At 38.9% G+C, this 23,801-nt stretch overlaps 1 protein-coding gene across 1 annotated transcript in view; it reads right to left on the reverse strand.

Moving 5' to 3' along the window:
• Positions 1–542: 542 nt before the first annotated feature.
• The window catches only part of C4H12orf56 (chromosome 4 C12orf56 homolog), an 88,197-nt gene continuing 64,938 nt past the window's right edge, over positions 543–23,801 (reverse strand). Inside the window, exons 6-13 of the mRNA XM_049883767.1 lie at positions 21,353–21,497; positions 14,948–15,054; positions 14,235–14,324; positions 8,256–8,379; positions 6,088–6,162; positions 5,733–5,807; positions 3,252–3,430; positions 543–1,289 (exon numbers count right to left, since the gene is read on the reverse strand). Of these exons, the coding sequence (XP_049739724.1) occupies positions 1,163–1,289; positions 3,252–3,430; positions 5,733–5,807; positions 6,088–6,162; positions 8,256–8,379; positions 14,235–14,324; positions 14,948–15,054; positions 21,353–21,497 (922 nt within the window). The 3' untranslated portion in view covers positions 543–1,162. The remainder of the gene's footprint in view (positions 1,290–3,251; positions 3,431–5,732; positions 5,808–6,087; positions 6,163–8,255; positions 8,380–14,234; positions 14,325–14,947; positions 15,055–21,352; positions 21,498–23,801) is intronic.

Consider the following 23,801-nt stretch of genomic DNA (forward strand, 5'->3'; position numbering starts at 1 on the left):
AAGCAGGGTTGTTTGAAATCATTCACTGAGCTAGGATAGCAGAGGAATGGACTGCCCCATTGCAGAGTGTTGAGGAGTAGCATGTCACAGGCAGACAACCTTACAGCTGGAAGAAAAGTTGAAGAACATTTAGTCCCACTGCTTCACATGACAGATGAGACCCAGAAAGAGGATCTGACTTGCTTGAAGTCAAACAACTGAGCAATGGCTCAACAAGAACCAGAAATTGTGAGTTTCTCTCTCAACTGCACAGCACAGCAAATCTGCCTTGGGAGCTCTTTCTTGAAGGAGAATTTTTCTCTGGTAAATTGACATGACCCTGTTGAGCTGTCTAGTTCCTTTTTTTTTTTTTGTCTAGTTCCTAGGTTCTTATAAATCCAAAACTGAGTAGTTCACAGTGATACCAAAGTAAAGTATTTGTTGGATTAAATTAGTTACTGCCATAAGATACAATGAACACTTTTTTTTTTTAATGCCTTTTTTTTCATGATTGTGGAAGAACCATAATTACTCATGGGCAATTTCTCTTTCACATAGATTCTGTGAGACTGCTCAGATTAGCCCACATGTAACTAAAATAGAGTGGCAGAATGCATTTAATTTTGTTGAAGAAAATCCAAGCATCTCTCCCTGTGATAAATAAGAATGAGATATTTCTCATAGTTATGTCAGTATTCTTTCACTTATCTTCCATGATTATGTCACTAGGATTTTTGCAGGTGGAGAAGAAGGGTGTCATCCTATCGTTCAGCATTTCTCTAATGATCACTCTGTAGTTTATACCCCCCACAACAATTTATCTTTGAATGCTTCAGTGGCTCCAAGCCACTCGCCATTATTGCACCAACACAACTCATCAGGTTACATTTTTCTGCATTTGCTCCCCATGGGCTTCTGGTCCCTTTATAGTTTTAATGTCTTTAGAAAGACACTTTTTTTTCTGTAGAAATACTAGTTTTTAGCACCACTTTATGTATGTCACAATGTATACAGAGCATTTTGCTTGTAGCAGGTAACTCTAAAGACTTCTTTTAGAGAGGTATTGGTGGAACACAAAATGTTTATAGGATGCAGGGATAGGAAGATATTAGCAGATTTTTTATAAATAAAAAATATCTGTTTCTCATAGTATTGACTTCTGATTAACAATTTATATACTGTTTTAACATTTTACACATTGTTTCTCTTCAACCAAGTTCAGAACTTCATGAATAAGTTGAGTAGTAGGTTGGGTAATGGGGTAACACAACGGGAGCCTCTTTTCCAAGGCCGGTATATGAATAAAGTACCTGCAAGTCATAAAAAGAAACAAAATAGTTTTAAAAACAAGAATTTTCTCATTGGCCACATCAATATGTTCATACTCACTGGAATAGTGTTGTTGAGTGTGAGATTCTAAACTGTAAGACTCAGCCAGCATTTTCAGCTCCCCCATTTGTGACCTAGAACGTTTCTATTAAGTGTGCCTTTCAGCTCACTGAGGCACTGCACTTTAGCAAAGGAAGTAAATTTCTAATGCACAGCAAGTTGAAAATTACTAGTTTAAAACAATGATCACAAACGAAATGCCCACAGGTAACATAAATTAGTGAGGTAGGGTAGTACTAAGTAATAGGGTTGGAGACAGCAGCAAACTAAACAGTACATGCCCCATTTAACAATTTCTGTACAAACCGTTCAGTGATATTGGTTACCTTTTTCATACTGTGTTATAATTATAACTAATTTTTTAAAATTGAGTTGTGTAATACATGCTACAAAATGGATGAACCTTGGAAATAGTATGCTAACTGAAAGAAGCCAGACACAAAAGGCCACATATTGAATGCTTCCATTTATATGAAATATACTGTGCAGAATAGGTAAATCCATAGAGACAGAAAATAGATTAGTGGTTACCAGGGGCTGAGGGATAGGGGATGGGGAGTGACTGCTTACTGGGTACAGGGTTTCTTTTTTGGGGTGATGAAAATGTTCTGAAATTGGATAGTGGAAATGGTTATGTAACAGTGTGATGTACTAAAAGCCACTGAATTTTATACTTTAAAATGGCTAAAATGATGAATTTTATGTGAATTTTACCTCATTAAAAAAAAAAAAGGCAAGGAGGTGGGAAAAAAAAATTGGGTTACGAGGACCAACTCAGAATACACCAAATAAAATCCTTTTATGGGAACTGGAATAGAACCTATGGTATAAAACTACATAGAGGAAAAACAGGGTCTACAAATCAAGCTTAAAATTTTTAAAAGACCAGTCTAAGGCCACAATGAATGTCTCCACATCCTTTTATGTCTGCATCCAAGCTAGTGACAAAGCTATGACTACTGCACCCTTTTCATTTTAAATCAGACACTTTTTTTTTTTTCTTACTCATTGCCATCAGGTCGATTCTGACTCATAACGACACTGTAGGACAGAGTAGAGAACTGCCTCATAGGGTTTCCAAGGCTGCCCTACAGGGTCGATATGAGTCGGAATTGACTTAACAGCAATGCGTTTTTTGGTTTAATCTTTACGGAAGCCGACTGCCACATCTTTCTCCTGCAGAGCCGCTTGTAGGTTTGAGTCACCGACCTTTTGGTTAGCAGTCAAGTGCTTAACCACTGTGCCACCAGGGCTCCTTGTTTTTTTTTCCTTAGTAGGTGCTAATGCAGAGTTTTGTGGCTAAGTGTACTTGGCTTTTCCAGGCTATAAATAGAAGTAGGAGCTCCTGAGGTGCAGAAGAACAGGCTGGCTGATGACACAAATGCTTGCTACTGCTTTTTATTACTGTTCTGTTACTGAGAGTAAGAAAGGGATAAATGAAACAAAAACTAATAATCATGTTCATTAATTGTCCCTCTTTTATCAATTGTTTCTTTCCAGTGACTCTGTTGAATTCACAATCCATAATTTATCATCCCTTTCAGTAGGATTTGTTTCTCTTAATTACTCACAGCAAGTTAAAATCATTACTACTTTTGTAAGAAGTTGGCTGCAATAAAGACAATAAGCAAGAAACAGTTCTTCAAAGAGAGTTTTATGTTTCACTCACCCTTTCTGGCCTGGAAATATACTTCAGATGGCAGTGGTTCTTAGAGCTCCCCCAAATCCCACCCCACCTCAGATCAAAGTGAAACATTATTAAAAACAAAAATAGAATTTATCATAATCACTTAGTCTCCTAAATATTGGACTATGTTGTAGTTTTGAATGAAAATCAGAAAATGAGTGTTTTGTTGCAGATTAGATTCTGAGCTTTTTCTTACCTGAATTCTTCTCTGTAGTCATTCCTAATATACTCAGCTAGAGTCTTGCTGTACTGCAGGCAGCTCTTGAGGATGTAAAACTGCTGGTACAACAGAACTGCTTGGCAGGGACTTAGCAGCTGAAATGAAGCTGAAAGTCCCTTCACCACTCGTTTCACAATGTTGGCCACAAAGGTAATCTAGACGAGGAAAATGCAAGTACATGAAAGCTGCACGTCACCTATAAGTGCACCTATTTCAGCTGAGGCCTCAACTACTAATCTAGGCTCAAGTCCTCGCTGCCCTTCCACCAATGCCCTTGCACTATTTCTCATCTGAATGCTGCTCAGCACGAGAACATAGACCAGCTGGGTCTACCAACTGCCCCTCTACAAGCAGAGTCAGGACTAGCACTGACTTTCAGGGAAGCTTAGCTCCAAAAGTGGAAGGAGAACATTAGAAGCAGGAGTAGGGACAGAGTGTAAGCTCAGAAAGGTCTACAGCCTCCCCAGTGGGAAAGACGGTTTTTCTTCTTCCTGTGAGAACAAATGGCCCACAGGGTTCCTACAGGCTGTGAGTCTCAAATTTTAGTATGCCTAAGAATTAAGAATCACCAGCACTGTTTTTTTTTTTTTTTAAGAATCACCTAGGAAGCCTACTAAAAATGCAGAATCCTAGGCTCTACCCTCCAGATATTTACCTAATAATTTTGATGAGTTGGTTCCCTGGACCATACCTTGAGAAACACTACTCGGAGAAGGCAAAGAAAATCAGGCCTGACATAAGCAACTGATGTCACTGTTAGCTGGGGTTTTCATCAAGAGCACTTTACGTGTGGTTTCTCAGGGAGAAATTAAAATGGAAAAAGCAATAATGATGTGAAGTTATTGGGTGCCCCCTTCTCACAAAAAAAGCATTTACAATGGAACCAAATAATAAAAATGAAGAACAATGGATTGCAGAAGTCCTTCTTGTATTTATTTTTTCCATTTTCAAACTAATGAGTCGGAATCGACTTGATGGCACTGGGTTTGGGTTTACTGGGACCATAATGTAGGTCTATGCCACTTCTTGGCTAGTGTGAAAAACAGGAATGCTGGGGCTCTTTCAAGTTCTAACCAGCAGGCCACCTTGCACCCCATTAAATTAGTAGCAAAAAATGCATTGCCTTTTCTATTAAAAGATGTTGTTATGGCCCTTCATAGGTAGGACATGCGGTTCGAAGTGGTTTTTTTTCCAGATCTGTTTATATACATTGACTAAACATCATGGCTGGTAAACACAGATTGAGTTTAGACAGTCGGGGGCAGTGGAACAAAGCAATGCTAATTAGCTCATTTGGGGATTAAATTCTTCTTAGCACCTAGCTCTAACCAACTGTGATAATCAATCAGAGCTGACTGACAATCAGGTGCATTCAATGATCAATTGCATGCAAAATTCTCTCACATGGCCTGTTTCTACCCAGTCCCTTTAGAACTGAGTTAATATTGAATCTTTCAACAGTGTTAGTGATCCAGAGATTCCAAATCAGCCTTCTGCCATCCTTCATCCTGATAAACATCCAGGTTGGGTGAACCAACCCTGATTTTGTTGTGTGCCGTCGACTCGATTATGATTCATAGTGTCTCTACAGGACAGACTAGAACTGTACCATAGAGTTTCCTAAACTGTAATCTTTACTGGAGGAGAATGCTAGATCTTTTCTCCTGAGGAGTGGCTGGTGGATTCAAACTGCCAACATTTCAGTTAACAGCCAAGCGTTTAACCATTGTGCTATCAGAGCTCCTTGAACCAACCCTAGAGGTTGATAAAGAAACTTTCTTGTTGCTTAGAGTTCGTAGGACCCCGGATTTTCACACATCATATGATAGGGTCTGCAACCACTGTACAGAAAAAGTAGGGGTCTTACATCTTAACACATGATCTTCTGTTGCTGTTGACTATAACCTTATGAGACTCTCTGAAGTGGACCTGAGACTGGCTGAGGTTTCTGTGCTGTTAAAGAAGCCAAGTTCATAGTCTCTATCTCTGTATAAGGCAGTTGGATGTGCTACTGACAAGCGTTTCATAAACATATGTCACAGGGAATTCTAGCGTCGAGGAGAGAGATGGAAATAGTATGGGCTAAAATGATGGCCACCAGGACAGAAGTTCACAGATTATCCCAAGTGTTATATTCATACTTCTGCCAATGGAGATCTGTTTAACTTAAATTTTAATCTTTTTTTATGTACTTATATAGCCAATAATTTAATATACTGTTTTCTACATATAGTTTAGAATTTTCATGAAATAAAGACCATCTCAGTATCTTAAACATTTAGGCTCCAAATGTAAAAACATTTTATTGTAATTAAATAATATAATTGTCAATTTACATTTTTGTTCTGTTTTATAAATTAGACTATTTCATAGAGAAAATTTATGTTTCATTCATTGAGCAGAACATCTTCTTAATTAGCTTTGAATGGTAAGTTTGTTTTTACCCCTAATACTTACTATGGGAGGGCGGCTTTGTAGAAACGACATCATCCAACTAATGGCAAATTTTGTTGATCCCAATCCAAGATTTCCCTAAAAGACTCAAGGAAATAAACAAGTTATATTCATGAAATTCAAGTTATAGTCAATATTCATTTTTAAATACATTTTTATCCTGATTAGTAAATCTTCAAAATAAGTATTTTGGAATAGATGAGCACTTTAAGAGTAAAAGTAGCATCATGTAAGTTAATTAGTTTTGGAGACCAGCTCTAATCTAAGCATTTTTGGTATATTATTAATCATATGATATACATATATATCATATATATGTAATAATCATACAATGTATAATAATAAGTATATACTGTACCTGCTGAAAGACAAGAAGTATCTCATATAAAAGTGCTGTAGCTGTATCTGTGTACTCCAGGATAAGCTTCTGTAACTAGAATTTTAGAGAATAATCGACGTAATATCAGAGGCAGCACCAGAAAATGGTAATTTCTCTTGGTTCCCTTTAGGTACTTATAAAAGAATATCTGATTAACTGAAAATATAAGTAGTGTGGACAATCTTCCTGTTCCATTTGGTTCAGTCATTCTCAAGAAAGTGGCTTTCGTAAAAAAGACTAAATGTTTAATACTGGTCAAGAATTGGGTCAGGGAAAGGAGATAAAATGGCCCATACTAACACACAAAAAATGCATACCCAATTTGCTAAATCATTCCATATATCAATCCTTCTTCCTTTAAAAAAATGTAGAAATACGCTCTCCAGAATTGAGGTGGGAGAAAATGCTCCCTTTCTAGTCATCTAGGATTCTTTGAGGGGAATTAGACTATCCCCAACTTGAACCAAAAATCTTTCTCCAGCATGGAAAATCTAAGGCTTAAAGACATTCTATTACTTTCAAGAGCTCTCCAAACAGTTGATGAGGCTGTCTTCTGCCCCATAGACCACATGAGCATAGAACTTATCTATGGTCATGCCGCAGACCAACACATTCTACCAGACAATCTTGTTTGCAAGAAAGAGCTCTAGTTTAAAATTGCCTACTCTATTAGGCCTTGGAATCAAAAACTTATATTGTCTGCTCATGATAGCACTAATACCCCAGGTACAACAGATCAGCATGAAACCCATACCTCTCCATCCTGTCACCATTTGACATTTTTACATGAAAATTTAACAAATCCCAAACCAAGTTTGTTATTTCCCCTCTCTTCTTCCTGCAATTCTTATCTGACTCCCAGGCCAGGATCTAAAAGTCATCTTCTGATCTTTACTATTCTTTATCTTTACATCAACCTATCAACTCAATTTCCTAAAAATTTCTGGAATCTATCCTCTTTACAACTGTCATCCTTTTTTTTTTTTTTTCCTTCATTTATTTATTCAACAAATATGCATCAGACACTGGGGTAGGTGTTAGGGATACAATGAAGAACAACACACACATGGTCCTGCCCTCATGGAATACACAATCTAGTTGAAGGATAGACATCAATCTAATAATCAAATAAATATATTTGTAGTTACACACTGAAACAAGGCGTATGAAAGAAAACCACAGGAGGTTAAGAAACCTCTAGGAAGGAGGGCTAGTCTCATTTGGGGGTCAAAGAAGGCTTCCTTCTGGCCCATATCATCTCTTACCTGGACTATCACACTAGCTTCTTAACGGCTCTGCCTGTCTGAGCCTTGCTTCCATCCCACTCTTTAATCTCTAATCCACTTGCTCCACTACTGAAAGTATTGTCATAGAAGTCCCATTATATAGTCAGTAATTATACGTTCCTGGGTGTATCTGACTAATGACTATCTCTCCCACCAGACCATAAACTAATAAGGGCAAAGATTATATTGATTTTGTATACCATTTGTATCCCACTGCAAAGCACACTGTTTAGCTCAAAATAGATACTTAATAAATATTTATTGAGTTAGTGAATGTAAGAGCTTTCTAAAACATACTCTGATGGTATGTTCAAGAACTATCAAATCATGCCTCATCCTATTTTTTTAAATTCTGTGTTGGCCTGGCTGAACTAACAACAAGCTGATTTGTTCTCTCAGAATACGTGCTTTTCAGGCAGCTTGACATTTCTATGGTTTTGATACAACCTTAGAAAAACAAGTATAACTCTCTCCAAGAGTTTGCACTGCTCAGACAGGTTGAGGGATGGCTTCCAAAGGTAAACTAAGGCAAAATCTCTAAGGATGGTGCTTTTTTTACCCATAGGAGTCCTACTGCAGAACTATATATACATAAATAATTCTGTAATTAGAGATAAAGTTTTATCTAATTTATAATGTTAAATATTTCTAGCATATACAGTATGCCTTAAAACATATAAAATGACTATGTAAATATTGACAGAATAGTTATCTAAGTTTTGAGGTCTTTGACAAAACATGTACTCTTTGATTTAATGTAGAATACTTGTATATTCTACAATGTCATGGTCCACATTAAAATAAAAGAAGCCAGGGCTCCTACATATTATACTTAGTCCACCCCAAAAATTCTCATCTCACCTCAGCATCAAAAGACATCTCAACTAAAGTTGAATCAGCCACCAACTGGATATCAAACACAGGACAAGATTTTGGAATCTGAGGCTCACTAATTAAAATTACCAAAAGATTAAATAGTGTTCCCCTGAAAAATAAATAAAAGACAATTAATGAGTAAATTCTGGGGGGGGGGGGGTTGGGGGGGCAAGCAGTGAAGCCAACTTTGCTGACACTGAATAAAATTGTACTTAAAAATACTAAGCATCACAGACCATCCTTAACTGAATTTTTGAACCCTTGGACATGGAGATGAATGTCTAGTGATAAGACATTTAAATTAAAGTAAAATAGTTTCCTAGTCTTTTGGCTCAGAGTAGGTTTATTCTAAGAAGAAATAAGGCGAGTCACGTAGCTTGGAAAAGCTAGAAAATCTAGATTTAAAGAGCATTTGGGTGACTTCAATTATAGCACTATTTTCCAAAGTGCTGTCCATGTATTACTAATTCCAAGCAATATTATGGCCAAAATGGATTCTGTGGTCAAAGTCCATCAGGAATCTTTATGACAGCTCTTCTTAGAGGCTTTAAAAAAAAAAAAAAATGTATCTTCAGGACAAAGATAAGAGTATGCAGTATTTCTTAAAATGCTTATTTGATCCCAAGCTTATTTGACCTTCAAAAAAAAAGCATTGCCGTCAAGTTTATTCAAGTATATTCCAACTAATAGCAACCCTATAGGATGGACTAGAACTGCCCCACAGGGTTTTCAAGGAGTGCTAGTGGATTCGAACTGCTGACTTTTTAGTTAGCAGCCAAGCTCTCAACCACTGCACCACCAGGGCTCCTATTTGACATTAGAACCCTTTTTTAACAGGGCATTTCAGGGGCTTATGTCCAGTGAACACCACTAAATCTTGTCTTCTCGAGCTGCCCTTTGAAATCTTCTGTTCAGCTCTTTTACTTCATCATTTCTTCCTCTCGGTTTAGCTGCTTGGCATTCAAAAGCAAGTTTCAGAGTCTCCTCTGACATCCGTTTTGGTCTTTTCTTTCTTTCCTGTCTTTGTAATGACCTCTTGCTTTCTTCATGTATGATGTCCTTGATGTCATTCCACAACTTGTCTTTGGTCACTAGTGTTCAATGTCATAATGGCTTAACCATAAAAAAATACCAAACCCATTGCCGTCAAGCCAATTCTGACACATAGCGACCCTACAGGACAGAGTAGAACTGCCTCACAGGGTTTCTAAGGCTGTAAATCTTTATGAAAACAGACTGCCACCTCTTTCTCCTGTGGAGCGGTTGGTGAATTCGAACCATCAACCTTTTGGTTAGCAGCTGAGCACTTTAACCAGTGTGCCACAGGGGTCCCTATAATGGCATAAAGGAGACTATAAATAATTCTTTTTTAGTAATATTATTTGAGGCTTTCTACTCTTTTTTTTTTCGAGGTTTTCTATTCTTCTATCATCATTTTAATCATTACCATGATTAAATTAACCTAAATTCTAATAAATACAATTTCCCCTTCTTTCTCCAACCCAAAAAGCAAGCCTAGTTCTCAGATTTGGAAACGAAGAATCATGTCAGTTAGTGAGTTTCTGAAAAAAAGTAGGGTATGTCCTCCAGGATATTTGATAATGTTTTCTTGAGGCTATTTTAAAACGGCCAGTGTGACTTGTAGAACCCTTCCAAAGTCAACAGAGCACTCCATTTAGAAGCTTTTCCTGATAATAGATCTGAATTGACGTTCCACTCACTGCTATATTTAATTATAGTCCTTTGTTTTCAGCAACAGCTTCTTTTCAAAATGTCATATATCAATGGCTGAGGAAAGGAATTCTTAAATTCTGGGTCACTTGCTGGGATAGTATATGAATTTAACTATGACATTCCTAAAATATGAAAAGATTATGGCGCATCTCAAGAAGAATAAAGCTAAGTGGGTTCAACTAATGAAGTCTTCACTTATGAAAATAATAAAGAGGGAATTATTTTCCTCTTTTTTCCCCCTTAAATAGAATTTAACGTGAAATCCACCCCTTCCACCAACTCACTTAATTTTTTAAAATCAATGATAGATGGATGAAATTTTAAATAGTAGTTTCTTCCTGAAAAGAGACTTATTATGGAATTGACTTCACAACTTTAAAAACAGTCCCAACAGTTTGATTCATCCGATGCTTGTTGTCGTTAGATGCTGTCGAGTCCATTTTTAACTCATAGCAACCCTATGTGACAGAATAGGGTTTTCCTGGCTGTACTCCTCATGGGAGCAGATCCCCAGGTTTTTCTCCTGTGGAGCCACCTGGGTGGGTCCAAACTTCTGACCTTTTGGTTAGCAGCGGAGCACTTAACCATTGCATTACCAGTTTGATACTTTCATTGCTTACCCCATTGTCTTCAAGTCAACTCCAACTCATAGTGACCTTAATTGGACAGAGTAGAACTGCCCCCATAGGGTTTCTAAGGAGCGCCTGGTGGATTCAAACTGCTGACCTCTTTGGTTAGCAGCTAAACTCTTAACCACAATGTTACAATTTCTAACACATGACTTTTGAATGTATTACAATGCCCTTTGAAACACAGAATTTGAAGGGCAAACTCGCAATCTCATAAATCAATCTGTTGTTGTGGTAGGCTGAATTTTATGATGGTTCGCAAGATTCCTGTCTCCTCGTATATATACCCAGGAGAACCTCACCCCTTAAGTATGGGCTGGAGCTGTGAATATGACAGACTATCACTCCCTGGATTATGTTATGTTAGATGGCAAAGGTGAAGGGATTTTGCAGATGTACTTATCAAAAAATCCAAACCCACCACCTAGAAGTCAATTCTGACTTATAACGACCCTGTAGAGCAGGGTAAAATTGCCCCCATAGGGTTTCCAAGGCTGTAAATCTTTATGGAAGCAGACTGCCACATCCTTCTCCTGCAGAGTAGCTGGTGAATTCAAACCATGGGAGTTGGGCAGGGGGCTTAGAAGTCTCTTCTTCCAAAGACACCTCTCTGCCACCTCCGCAGCCTCCACTGGGCCCAGATGGCATGGCCTTACCTGCCCGCAGGCCTGGGGGCTGCCCACCACTGAGGCCTGTCTCAGGGCTGGCAGAAAGGGAAGATGGAGGAGAGGCAAGGCATGGGGGTCTGTGCAGAGGGCTGGAGTGTAGCCAGGTGATGGTGGGCCCCTGCTACTCTGAAGGTGGCATTCAACCCCCCGACTACTATTTCTACTACCCCTAACCCCAGCAGGCTCTGTGGTGGTAGGGGAAGAATGGTGGGGAAGGGGGGTCCTGCTGCACCATGTGTATCCCAAGACACGCCAAGTACCGGGGAAGGGGGAAAGACACAATCCCCGACTCTTACATATTGCTGATTTTCACCTGATCTTTGGAACCTATGTCGATAAATGAGTGGGTACATGTTGTTTTAAGCCTCTACCAGTAAACAGTTGCCATGGAGTCAATTCTGACTCATATGTCAGAGCAGCACTGTGCTCCATTGGGTTTTCAATGGCTGATTTTTTTTTTAAGTAAATTGCCAGGTTGTTCTTTTGAGGCGCATCTGGGTGGATTCCAACTTCCAAACTTTTGGTTAGCAACTGAGCACATTAACTGTTTGCATCACCCAGGGATTTAGGCCTCTAAGTTTGTGGAAATTTGTTACTCAACGACAGAAACCTTCTGTAGCTATATTAGACATTTACTGTGCTAGTTAGTGCTATGGGTAACATGACTTGACCCTTTACATATCAAAATTTGCTGAAAAATTAGTATTACAACCAGGCTTTATAACAGCAATTTATGTATTGAAGGACATGGAAAGAATTAGTCATATCAGGGAGGAGACTTGAGCTAATCAGTCTGATATGGTTGAACCCAAGGTAAAACAACATTTAAAATGCGACCAAACCAAACCCAGTACCGTCGAGTTGATTCCGACTCATAGCGATCCAATAGGACAGAGTAGAACTGCTCCATAGAGTTTCCAAGGAGTGCCTAGTGGATTTGAACTGCCAACCTTTTGGTTAGCAGCCATAGCACTTAACCACTACGCCACCAGGTTTTCCTAAAATGCAACAAAGGTAAGTAAATAGACTGAGTTTATTTCAACTTGGACAGAGAAAGATAGGGATCAAAAGGTGGAGGAAAAGGGTACCAAGATTTAGCAATAATTTCCATGTGGGAGAAGACAAAAATGTCAGAGATAATCTTGAATTTCCATCTTAGAGATCAAGAAATTGGTAGTACTATCAACTGCATAAAAAAGCACATAGAGGAAATAACATAGCTGTATTTTTCTTGTTTCCTATAAAGCAGAGGTCAGCAAACTATGACCTGTGGCTAAATCCAGCTCACAGCCTGTTTTTGTAAAGCAGTTTTATTGGAACACAGCTGTGCTCATCCATTTACACATTGTCTGTGGCTGCTTTTGTGCTAAACAACAGAGCTGAGGCATTGCCGCAGAAACTGTATAGCCCACAAAGCTAAAAATATTTGCTGTATGGCCCTTTACAGAAATGTTTGCCCATCCTTGCCATAAAGCATACTATGCCCGCAGTCTCTAGCACATACCAAGTTGCTTAAGAAATGTTAATGAATATTATCATTAAAATTTATTTTTAAAGTCTTTAGTAGCCTGGAAAAATATTACTGAAAGTTCTGATTTGAGTGTTTTAGAGTCCATGCTCCTTATCCTTCCTCCTCTTTCTAATACTGGGAATTTACATAAACAATTGATGCAGGTGGAAAAAAACTTAAGATTTAAGTCAGAAAATTGCCCAAGGATATAATTCATAGTCTAGAAATGCAAGGTCAAGCAGTTACTATGCAAAACATGGAAACATACTTTCTATGGCAAAGAATACCATTGTCCCCTGCTAAACATTCTTTCGTTCTTCCTTTTAGGAATAGGTGCCCCTACTGACACCCAAAGTTTAACGAGGCACATAACCGTCCACATACAGACCACATTTTCCAGCTTCCCTTGCAGCTAGGTATGGCCATGTGCCTAAAGTTCTCGCCTACCGAATGTGAGCAGAAATGTTATATGCCTGGCTTAAAAAAAAAAGAAATTTGCTTGGCCTCTGCTTCTCTTTCCTCTTCCCACAGGGTTGTAATGAACGCATAAAGATCAGCCAGCTTCAACCATAAGGACAAAGAGAATGTTGTTGTTGTTAGGTGCCATCAAGTCAATTTCAACTCATACTAACCCCGTGATATAGCAGAACTTCCCCCCTAGGGCCCATCAAGTCAATTTCAACTCACAGTAGTCCCATGACATAGTAGAGCTTCCCCCATAGGGTTTTCTAGGCTGTACTCTTTATGGGAGCAGATCGCCAGGTCTTTCTCCCACAGAGCCGCTGGGTGAGTTTGAACCACCAATCTCAACTTTCAGTTAGCAGCTGAGCACTTAACTGTTGAGCCACCAGAGCTCCTAAAGAGAATGATGGAAGATGGAAAAGCAACAAAAGGGAAGGAAACTAGGTCCTTGGCTGACCTTACCGAAGAAGGCTTGACTACCTACCCTAGACAGTTATATGAGACAGACACCAGTTTCTATTTTCTTTGGGTCATATATCTTGGAGTATCTTTATTACAACAGTTTTCTCTATACTTTAAACATCCTCTAAGGTCACACAATTATATATTAAATGAAGTTACTATAACCCTTGATTTCATATTGTAATTTTTCTATTTTAAGGATATAAGGGCACTTTTGAAAATTCTAGTGGAGTCTTGTTGGCTTTTAATTTCAATGGGTCATTTGGTCTTTTCAAGTTCACCAGACTAGGAAAAAGATAAAATTATGCTAAAGAAAATCTTTGTACCCTTAATAATACAGAGTGACAGAGAGAACTCAGCATGTGCCAATTAATCTGTTTATCACAGAAGGAGGTGCAAAGAGAACAGAGAAGTTAGAGAGTTGCGAGTTTAGGGAAGATACTCAACAGAGTAGTTGAAGGGCTGCAACTACAAGGTCCCAAATTCAAAAAGACCTTACTTCTTAGCAGCCAATGTGTTCAACCGCGATGACTCGGTTTCTGTTTCTCTGAACATCAGTCCCAGGGTCTGTGTAATTTCAATGCATGCCCTAGAAAACAAAGAGAAGCATGGTGATTTCATCAGAAGCTCACAAATCCATGGAATCTGTAATTAATCCCTGATAAAAGTATATCCAGATATCCATGTAGAAAAAAAAATAGGAAGGAAATTCTGTATATCAAATTGTCAACATTGGTTGAGTGCCTGCTCTAGTAAGCACTCAGAAATATTTGTTGAATGAATTCATAGCTGAATGTTGAGATTAGGAGTCATTTTCATATTTTTTGTACACATATTTCCCCCCAATTTTTATACTTACACACTTTTTTTACCCTTGAAAAATAATTTTAATTTCTTTCAAATAGATAATATATTCTCAAGGCTCAAAATTTCAAAGGTGCAATAGTGAATACAGTGAAAGGGGTCACTCCTACATCTGTGCCTCCAATTTTCCAAACACCCATTTACTCTCCTTTGTGGCGGCCAATATTATTAGTTTCCTGTGTATCTTCCCTTTAAAACTGGAACAAAATAAATGCTATATTTAGAAATCTATGTGAAGCAAAACTTGTAACACCATTAGTCATTAATACAGTATATTTTTTGTCCAGTGCCATTTATCTTTGACAACCCAGGGGAAGAAACGTCTATAATTATCTAGTTAGTACTTACACCAGCTCATCAGCCCTCTGGCTTTTATTTTGAAGAGCGTTCTTATCCCTAGACTGTGGCAAGTATTCATGAAGCTTGTTCACTAGGAAATAGAAAAGGTCACTGGTCTGTGAAAGCAAGCAGGAAAGGAAATCGTAATTCAGGTAAAAAATGTGGCTGTTAATACTCTCTATCCTTATATAATAAAAAATACCAAGAAATGATTTGCTCTTTGATTTGGGAGGCAGTGAATTACAGTCTGTCACTAACAGCATAATCCACACTGAAAGCATTCTTTTACTTAGAACCAGGAGACCACTCTGCTGGTAAACAGAGCAAGAGCTAATGCCTAGGGGATGATGCTGGGAGAGGCCCAGCTCAATCATTAATACTGGAGGTCATGCAGAAGTATGTATATAATCTCAGGCAAGTCATTTAGTCACCTTGGAATTACAGTTACATGCCACATAACATCTGTCTGGGCAACATCTGACCTCATATACGTCCACGGTCCTGCAAGGTTATAACAGAGTTCAGAAATCCCAAACGGGACATAGTGGACAAACAAACATAGCAAACACATCATGGTCCCACACGCAACATGTGTATTTCATGCCTCTTGTATACAAAGTGTTTACTCTGCCAGGTGTATAATGGTACAGTACATATATCACCTATAATACATATGTCTTGATAGTCATAATAAATGCCTAGGTCACTGGCTTATGTATGTACTGTACTGTACTTTCTATCATCCCCAGGTTAAGGACATCCAACTTATGTAAACTCGTATGTAAAGCCTATTATATTAAAAATTCGAGGTACAAACAATGGTTTGTGATAACGAATGGGTGCAACTTTGCCACATGCATCCAAACATTATTATAATTACTGTATTATTATGTTAAAGATGTTTTAGTGTACCTGGAACTGTTTCTTTGATGTTTTTTATGCATAGAAAGGTACAGAATAGAACTCTGGCCTTTCAATTTTGATAAAATGAATTTGCAGCTCTTCTGTTTTAATCCATTTAAGGACATTATATTAAAGAATGGCTGCAATGTTTTCAAGTTTAAAGCAGAACATAAATGTTTTATTCCTAGGCTTCTGATCAGCTTATACTATCTATACTATATACTAAGACAAACATTTGACTGACATTAGATATGAACCATACCTAACTGTTCCAACTTATGTACAAATTCTACTTAAAGAGAGATTTAGGAATGGAACGCATTCATAATCCAAGGGCTGCCTGTATGTAATATGATGTTTGTAAGACATCCAAATCATGTAACGTCCTATTTCACAGAATGTACTGTGACATTCGGTGACGCGTGACTGTATATACTCAACGGGGCAATTATAATTCCTGCCTTTCCAAAGTAGTTTGTTCTTTGTGATGATATCATGAAGTAATGGACAGAAAAGCTTAAAAAATATTTATTAGTACAAAAACAACACATAGCCTATGAAAAAGATGCAGAACAATATCGACACTTCTGTTACTATAACCTATTGCTGTTGAGGTGATTCTGACTTATAGGACACGGTACAACTGCCCTATAGGGTTTCCAAGGAGAGGATAGTGGATTCAACCTGCCAACTTTTTGGTTAGCAGCCAAGCTCTTAACCACTGCGCCACCAGGGCTCCTCTGTTAATATACCAAAATCAAACCAAACTTGTTGCTGTTGAGTCAATTCTGACTCACAGTGACCCTACAGGACAAAGCAGAGCTGCCCCAGAGGGTTTCCAAGGAGTGGCTGGTGGATTTGATCAGCTGACCTTTTGGTTAGCAGCTGAGCTCTTAACCGCTGTGCCACCAGGGCTCCTCTGTTAATACAGTGGAATATAAACTGCCATTTCTGCCAAAATAAACATTGATTTAGAGTGGTGGGAACGATTTTTTTATGTTCTTATCCAGTCTCATGAGATAAATTGAGCATGAAAAATAAGCACTGGCCCATGAAATCAGGCAAGTTGCTACTAATGTGAAATGTAATTGCTTCTCTTTTCTATTCTTCTTTGTTCACGTATTTTCCAGAACTTTTGTTTACTACAGAAAACTTAGACTCTGTTTAGACAAGTACATATATGTTCTTGTTTAGGTGATATGGCATGAGCTAGAGGATGGCCAGTGGTGCCAGGGAAGAGAAGGAGGAACAGGATGTATACAGTGTTTCACTGAGCACTCTCAGAAGTGCTTGGGCACAATCAGTGCCTGATAAATTAGCATAGGTTTTACACACTGACTCTGCAGCCAGGCACTTCAAGTTCAAACCCCAGCTCTGTCACTGGTTAGCTGTATAACACTGACAAATTACTTACTCTCCCTGTGACTCAGTTTCTTCAACTCTAAAATGGAGGTAATAATATCATCTTATTATTATTATGTAAATAAGATGGAACCTGTAAAGAATTTGGAGAGTGCTTACCACATCAAATATGCTTAATAAATATCAATTATTGTTATTTTCTCCCACCTGCTCAATAGTTGAGAAATTTTCGCTCTTAAAATATCACTCACCTACCTGCAACAACATGAAAGAATCTCAAAAACATCATGCTGAAAGAAGCCAGACATACTGTACTGTTCCTTGTGAAGGGAATCCTAGGACAGGCAAAATTAATCTATAGTGATGAAAGCTTGTCAATAATTGCCTGAGGCCAGGGGTGGGAGAGGACCAATGGCCTAATGACATGAGGTTGCTTGGGGGTAACAGGAATATTTTAAATCTTGGTTGAGGTGGTGGTTACATGCGTGTATTTATTTGTCAAAACTCTTCCAACTGCACCCTTAAAAATGGATGCATTTTATTATATGTAAATTATACCCCAACAAAGTTCATTTTAAAATGGAACATACATATACATATACACACACACACAAATGATTTATTTTTCCATCCTTTTATACAAGAACCAAAAAGTAGAGATGACTTTTATCTCCCCAGCACAGAATGAGCTCCTGAGAGGGCTTCATATAAACTCATGTTCTCCAGGGAACCCAGCAGAAAGTTGGAAAATAGCACGTTGCCTTAGCTTAAGGCTACAATAACCATTTCAACACAAAAGCTCCCAAAGGAAAGTAAAAATGTTGACTTTTATTGGTTATCTATTCCAACTTTGTGTAAATGAAGAGTATGAAAACAGATTTTGATTATGGATTCGGAAGAAAAAAAAACCAAACCCATTGCTGTCGAGTTGATTCTGACTCATAGCGACCCTATAAGGGGACATAAAACTATCAGGTCTTGATAGGATGGTGGGGGGAAGGGATGCATGAGGTACTCCACTAATGTGTGGAAGGACCCCAAATAGGGAGACAAACTGTGTACTCTTTATTTCCCTGCTCCATATACTTGGGCCTTTCAATTTTGACAAATGAATTTGCATCTCTTCTATTTTAATCCATTTAAGGACATTATATTAAAGAATGGCTGCGATGTTTTCAAGTTTAAAACAGAACATGAATGTTTTATTCCTAGACTTCTAATCAGGTTAGTTTTTCACAAGAGAATAATTGTTCAATTCAATATGAACTGATTCAAGGACTTGGTATATGCATGGCACTGTGTTAGGCATTAGGGAGAATACAAAGATGAGTAAGACACATGCCCAACCTGAAGAAGTTTAAAGCACATTATGGTAAATAAGGCAAATATACCAATAACTGTAGTAAAAGGGAGAATGTCTATGCTAATTCTTGCGGGTAGGAACTGTACCTTACCCATGTTTGCGTTTCTATTGCCTATTACCCATGCCTGACACAGAATGTTGTTATTAGTTGATGTCAAGTCAGTTTTGATGACCCCAGGTACAACAGAAAGAAACACTGCCCAACCCTGCACCATCTGGCACAGAATACCCATTGCTATCGAGTCAATTCCAACTCACAGTGACCCTATATGACAGAGTAGAGCTGCCCCATAGGGTTTCCAAGGAGTGCCTCGTGGATTTGAACTGCCGACCTTTTGGTTAGCTGATGTAGCTCTTAACAACTACACCACCAGGGTTTCCAAAAAAGCTCTGTTGCCGTCGAGTTGATTCTGACTCATGGAGACCCTATAGGACAGTGTAGAACTGCCCTATAGCGTTTCCAAGTAGCAATTGGTGGATTCGAACTGCAGACCTTTTGGATGGCAGCTGAGCTCTTAACCACTGCACCACTAGGAATGCAATAATGTTTGTTGAATTCTTAAAGAGAAAGTGCTCTGAGAAATACCATAGAACTGCACTAATAGGATAGCCACCGGCCATGTATGGTTGTTTAAATTTACATTAATTAAAATAGAATAAAACTAAAATTTCCAGTTCCTTAGTCACACTAACCACATTCAGGTACTTAATAGCTCCTTGTGGCTAGTGGCTTCTGTATTGAACAGTGCAGATTATAAAACACTGCAAAAAGTTGTATTGCACAGAACCGCCATAGAGGATCAAGAGGAGGAAAGGACCAAAGTTCCTCATGGAAGATGACAAGAAGGGCAGAAGAATGGCATTTGAGCTGAGTCTTGAAGAAATGGGTAGCATTTTAACAGGTGAAAATGGAGGAAGCATATCCTAGAGAAAGCAAACAGTTGAGGGAAACGTGGCGAAGCTAGAGAGGAATGGGTGTTCAAACCATCCCACGTGGCGGGAGCTTTCAGAGGAAAGGAATGAGAGAAGGTGAAGTGTTCGGCCAAGTGTGCTAGACCTAGCCTTGTTCCCATTCTCTCCATCCTTCTGCTCCACAGCTGAGGCCACCTGCATCAGGCCTGCTTTAAGATTGGAGATCCTGATCCTTAAACAGCCTCCAGACAACACTCTGGTATTCAACATCAACACTTTTATTCCTAATCTGACCCTGAGAGGTGATACCTCAGCTCTCCTATCTAGACATTCACCTACTTTAAGTCCATCCTATGATTGTGCCCAGTGTGTCTAACTGGACTTCTTCTTTTGGCCCTAAGCCCTTTTCCAGTCCTCTCCCATGTATCGGCTTTACTCTTGACAAACTTTATGTCCTCACCACCCCCACTACGACATTCTGGGATTCCCAAACCCCAAAGAAGCAGATCCTCTGGGTGTAATCCGCCATGTGCAGAAATACTCTGCTGCTTCATTTTGCACACTCTACAGGGATTACTCTCACTTCGTGACTTCTCCATGACCATCTATAACTGGATTACTTCTCCCAGTGTCTGCTCTACCCAGATGTTGGCCCCTTCCTGATAACCCCATCCTGCTAAAATAAAGGCCACGGCTGTCCAAATCTGTGACAGGGTAATTAGCGAAGAGCCTTAAATGCCAAAGCCAAATGTTTGCACTAATTTTTATAGGCAGAACCACGAGGGGTTTTGAGCAAGCAAGCCACACAGTCGGGGCTATAGATGAAGCTGATACTGTGTGTGGCATAGACTGGAGAGGTTTATTTGGGTGGGAGATAGCCCCAATTTCTTTGGCCTTTCCATCTGAACTCCCTCAGCCCTGGGAAAACTCGGACAGTTGGTCACCCTACACCTGAGCAAGCCCTACATATGAAGCACCTAGAATCTAAGAAATGGCCAGGACTGTCTTGTATGGTTGGGCAGGCTGTACACTTCACAACTGCTCATTAAGATGATGGCAGCTATGTATGAGACCGCTGGTCAAAATTAGGATGCATCATCTAGCCATCAAATGCAGTAGTGAGCTGGGCTCATCCCCTCACCTGGGCTTCATTAGCACCATACAAGTCCTCACTTGGGCTTCTCCACACCTTCACCTGAAACTGAAAATGAAGTGTTTATAACCTACTAAGAGCTAGGTTGGCTGTTCCTCAGAAGTCACATTTTAAAAAAATACCAGTCCTTCAGTGTTAACTGAAAGGTCGTTGGTTCGAACCCACAAGCAGTCCTTAGGACAGAAGACCTGGAGATCTGTTCCTGTACAGATTACAGCCTAGAAAACACTATAGGGCAGTTCTACTCTGTCCCATGGGGTCTCTGTGAATCGGAACCAACTCAACAGCACACAACAACAATAATGCTTATAAGTAGTTTTTTAAGATATATTTTTATTGTAGGGGACCCTGCATAGCAACACATCTCAAAATCTAATTCCCCGTCTCTTTCTGTACTAATACATCTCACATACCAGAGTGTCTTTCTCTATGACTTTTCTTTGACTGCCAAGGCCAGTCCAAGCCATGGGAGCTGCAATCTTTTTGCTACTACTACTCTTCTCTTCCTGCCTCCCCTCCCCAACACCTGGCACATATACATTATTGATTACATAAAAAAAAAAAATGTTCAAGTGTTAAGACAGGATTGCATTAAATTTAATCAACATTTTGAAATACAGCATCAGAATACATATTTATCTATATTTTTATTTATGCTTGAATATGCCACATTTGACAAATAGATGAAACACATTTTAAAGAAGAAAAATGAAACACCTACTTTCCAGAAAAGCCTTTTCAGAATGAAGTTTTTCTGAGCTGCTACTTTAAGTTCTGTAATTAAACAAAGTATCTTCCTCAAAGTATTGTCTTTAAGAAAAAGTTCAGATTTAAGTTGACTGAAGTGCTTAATCTTCTCTTCCGATCTACAGAAACACAAAAACATTTTCCATTAAAAAAAAAAATAAGAAACAGCAGTTTAGGAATGTCAGCTATTATTGACAGGTTTGTAAAACTTTATTACCAGTGGAAATGTAATATAGTTTTGCACATTAGCCTTATTACTCATCAGATGAGCCTTGATCTCCCGAATTGAACTGTATTTAACTCTCCACAAATACTATTTGCCTGTGCCTTTTTACTGAAGCTTTATCTCTGCAAGGCATACTCTCACTGTCCCTAGTAAACTTCTTTCCCTCCTTCATCACCTAACTCAGAATCTGCTCAACCTCAATAGCTTACATACCATTTACCATACATAATCCATGAACCATACGCATGTGATGATACCAGCTAAATTTTTTTTCTTTGCTTATCCGTTTCTGTCGAGTCGATTACGACTCATGATGACCCCATGTGTTACAGAGTATAACTGCTCCATAGGTTTTTCTTGGCTGTTATCTTTATGAAAACAGATCGCCAGGCCTTTCTTCCACAACACCACTGGGTGGATTCAAACTGCCAGCTTTAGGTTAGCACATATGTTTCTGCCACCCAGGCAGCTCTCTTTCTGTTTAGAGAAGTTTATAAAGAAAACTTTGACTCACTACTTTACATGAAAAACCAGTATAATTTTCCATAAATAGCAGGTAACCATAAAAATAGCATGAAAGCAACTCAGATTCTAAGTAAATGAACCATATTCTAAGGCTGGGGCCTGCTCTCTCTGAGGAAAAGGCAAATGTGCGTGTGTTAGAGAGCTGCCACCACTGGCACCAAGCCAAGAGGTACTCCGTGAGGAAATCAGACAGCTGAAAAAGGAACCACTTTCTCACCACCATAGGATTCAAAGCTATTTCATGCCACGCCAGAGTCCCCCTGAAATCATCCCCTGCACTGACCCATATGTGTTTGATAAAGTATATTGTGTTTTATGAGAATTTAGAGAGGTTAAATAACCTGGTCTAGTTTACACAACTAGTGATTCAGAAAGCTAGGATGCACAGTGACAGTAGGAGAGATGACTCATGTTCTGTGTAGGTTGATGGAATCTTCTTAGAATTGTTCACTAAAGGGGAAAACATTTTTGGTTCTTGCTCAGTACCTTCCTCTTTATTTAAAAAAAAAATTAAGATGTTCTCCTTTATCCAATCAACAAACCATATCACAAAATTTAAGACTTTCTGGAAAAAAAAAACAAACTTTTTTCTAGTGCAGACACTTGAGGAGAAATGATTAATAAGAATCATAAAGACAGAAAAACATAATAATTATGAACATAGGGCTTGGGGTCAGACAGGCTGATCAGAATCCTCTTCTAAGCTGGGAAATTACTTAGGGCAAATTATGTAGCTTCTCTATGCCTCAGTTTCTACATCTCTAAAATGGAAATGATAATAGTACCTACCCCACTATACCGTTTTGATACTTTAGTGCATGTGCTTAGCACACTCAAAACCCATTGCCATTGAGTCAATTCCTACTCATAGCAACCCAATAGGACAGAGTAGAACTGCCCCATAGGGTTTCCAAGGAGCAGCTAGTAGATTCGAATTGCGGACCTTCTCCTTAGCAGCTGAGCTCTTAACCACTGTGCCACCAGCACTACCACACGGTAAATGTTTAATAAATGTAAACTAAAGAAAACAGGTATGTTGCTCTTGTTAGATGCCATTGAGTTGGTTCTGACTCATAGCAACCCTATGTACAACAGAAGGAAAAACTGCCTGGTCCTGTGCTATCCTCACAGTCATTATTATGTTTAAGCCCACTATTGCAGCCACTGTGTCAATCCATCTCATTGAGGGTCTTCCTCTTTTTCGCTGACCCTCCACTTTACCAAGCATGATACCCTTCTCCAGGGACTGAACCCTCTGGATAACATGTCACCAAGTATGTGGGACATAATCTTGCCATCCTTGCTTCCAAGGAGCATTCTGGCTGCACTTCTTTCAATACAGACCTGTTCGTGCTTTTTGCAGTCCATGGTACATTCAATATTCTTCGCCAACACCACAATTCAAAGCCATCAATTCTTCTTCGGACTTCCTTATTCATTATTCGGCTTTCGCATGCATATGAGGTGACTGAAAATCCCATGTCTTAGGTTAGGTGCACCTTAGTTTTCAAGGCGACATCTTTGCTTTTTAATACTTTAAAGAGGTCTTTTGCAGTAGATTTGCCCAATGCAATGCATCTTTTGATTTCTTGACTGCTGCTTCCATGGGTGTTGATTGTGGATCCAAGTAAAATGAAAACCTTGACAACCTCAGTCTTCTCTCTGTTTATCA

Source organism: Elephas maximus, chromosome 4 (genome assembly GCF_024166365.1).
Source record: "Elephas maximus indicus isolate mEleMax1 chromosome 4, mEleMax1 primary haplotype, whole genome shotgun sequence".
Taxonomy (NCBI): Eukaryota; Metazoa; Chordata; class Mammalia; order Proboscidea; family Elephantidae; genus Elephas; species Elephas maximus.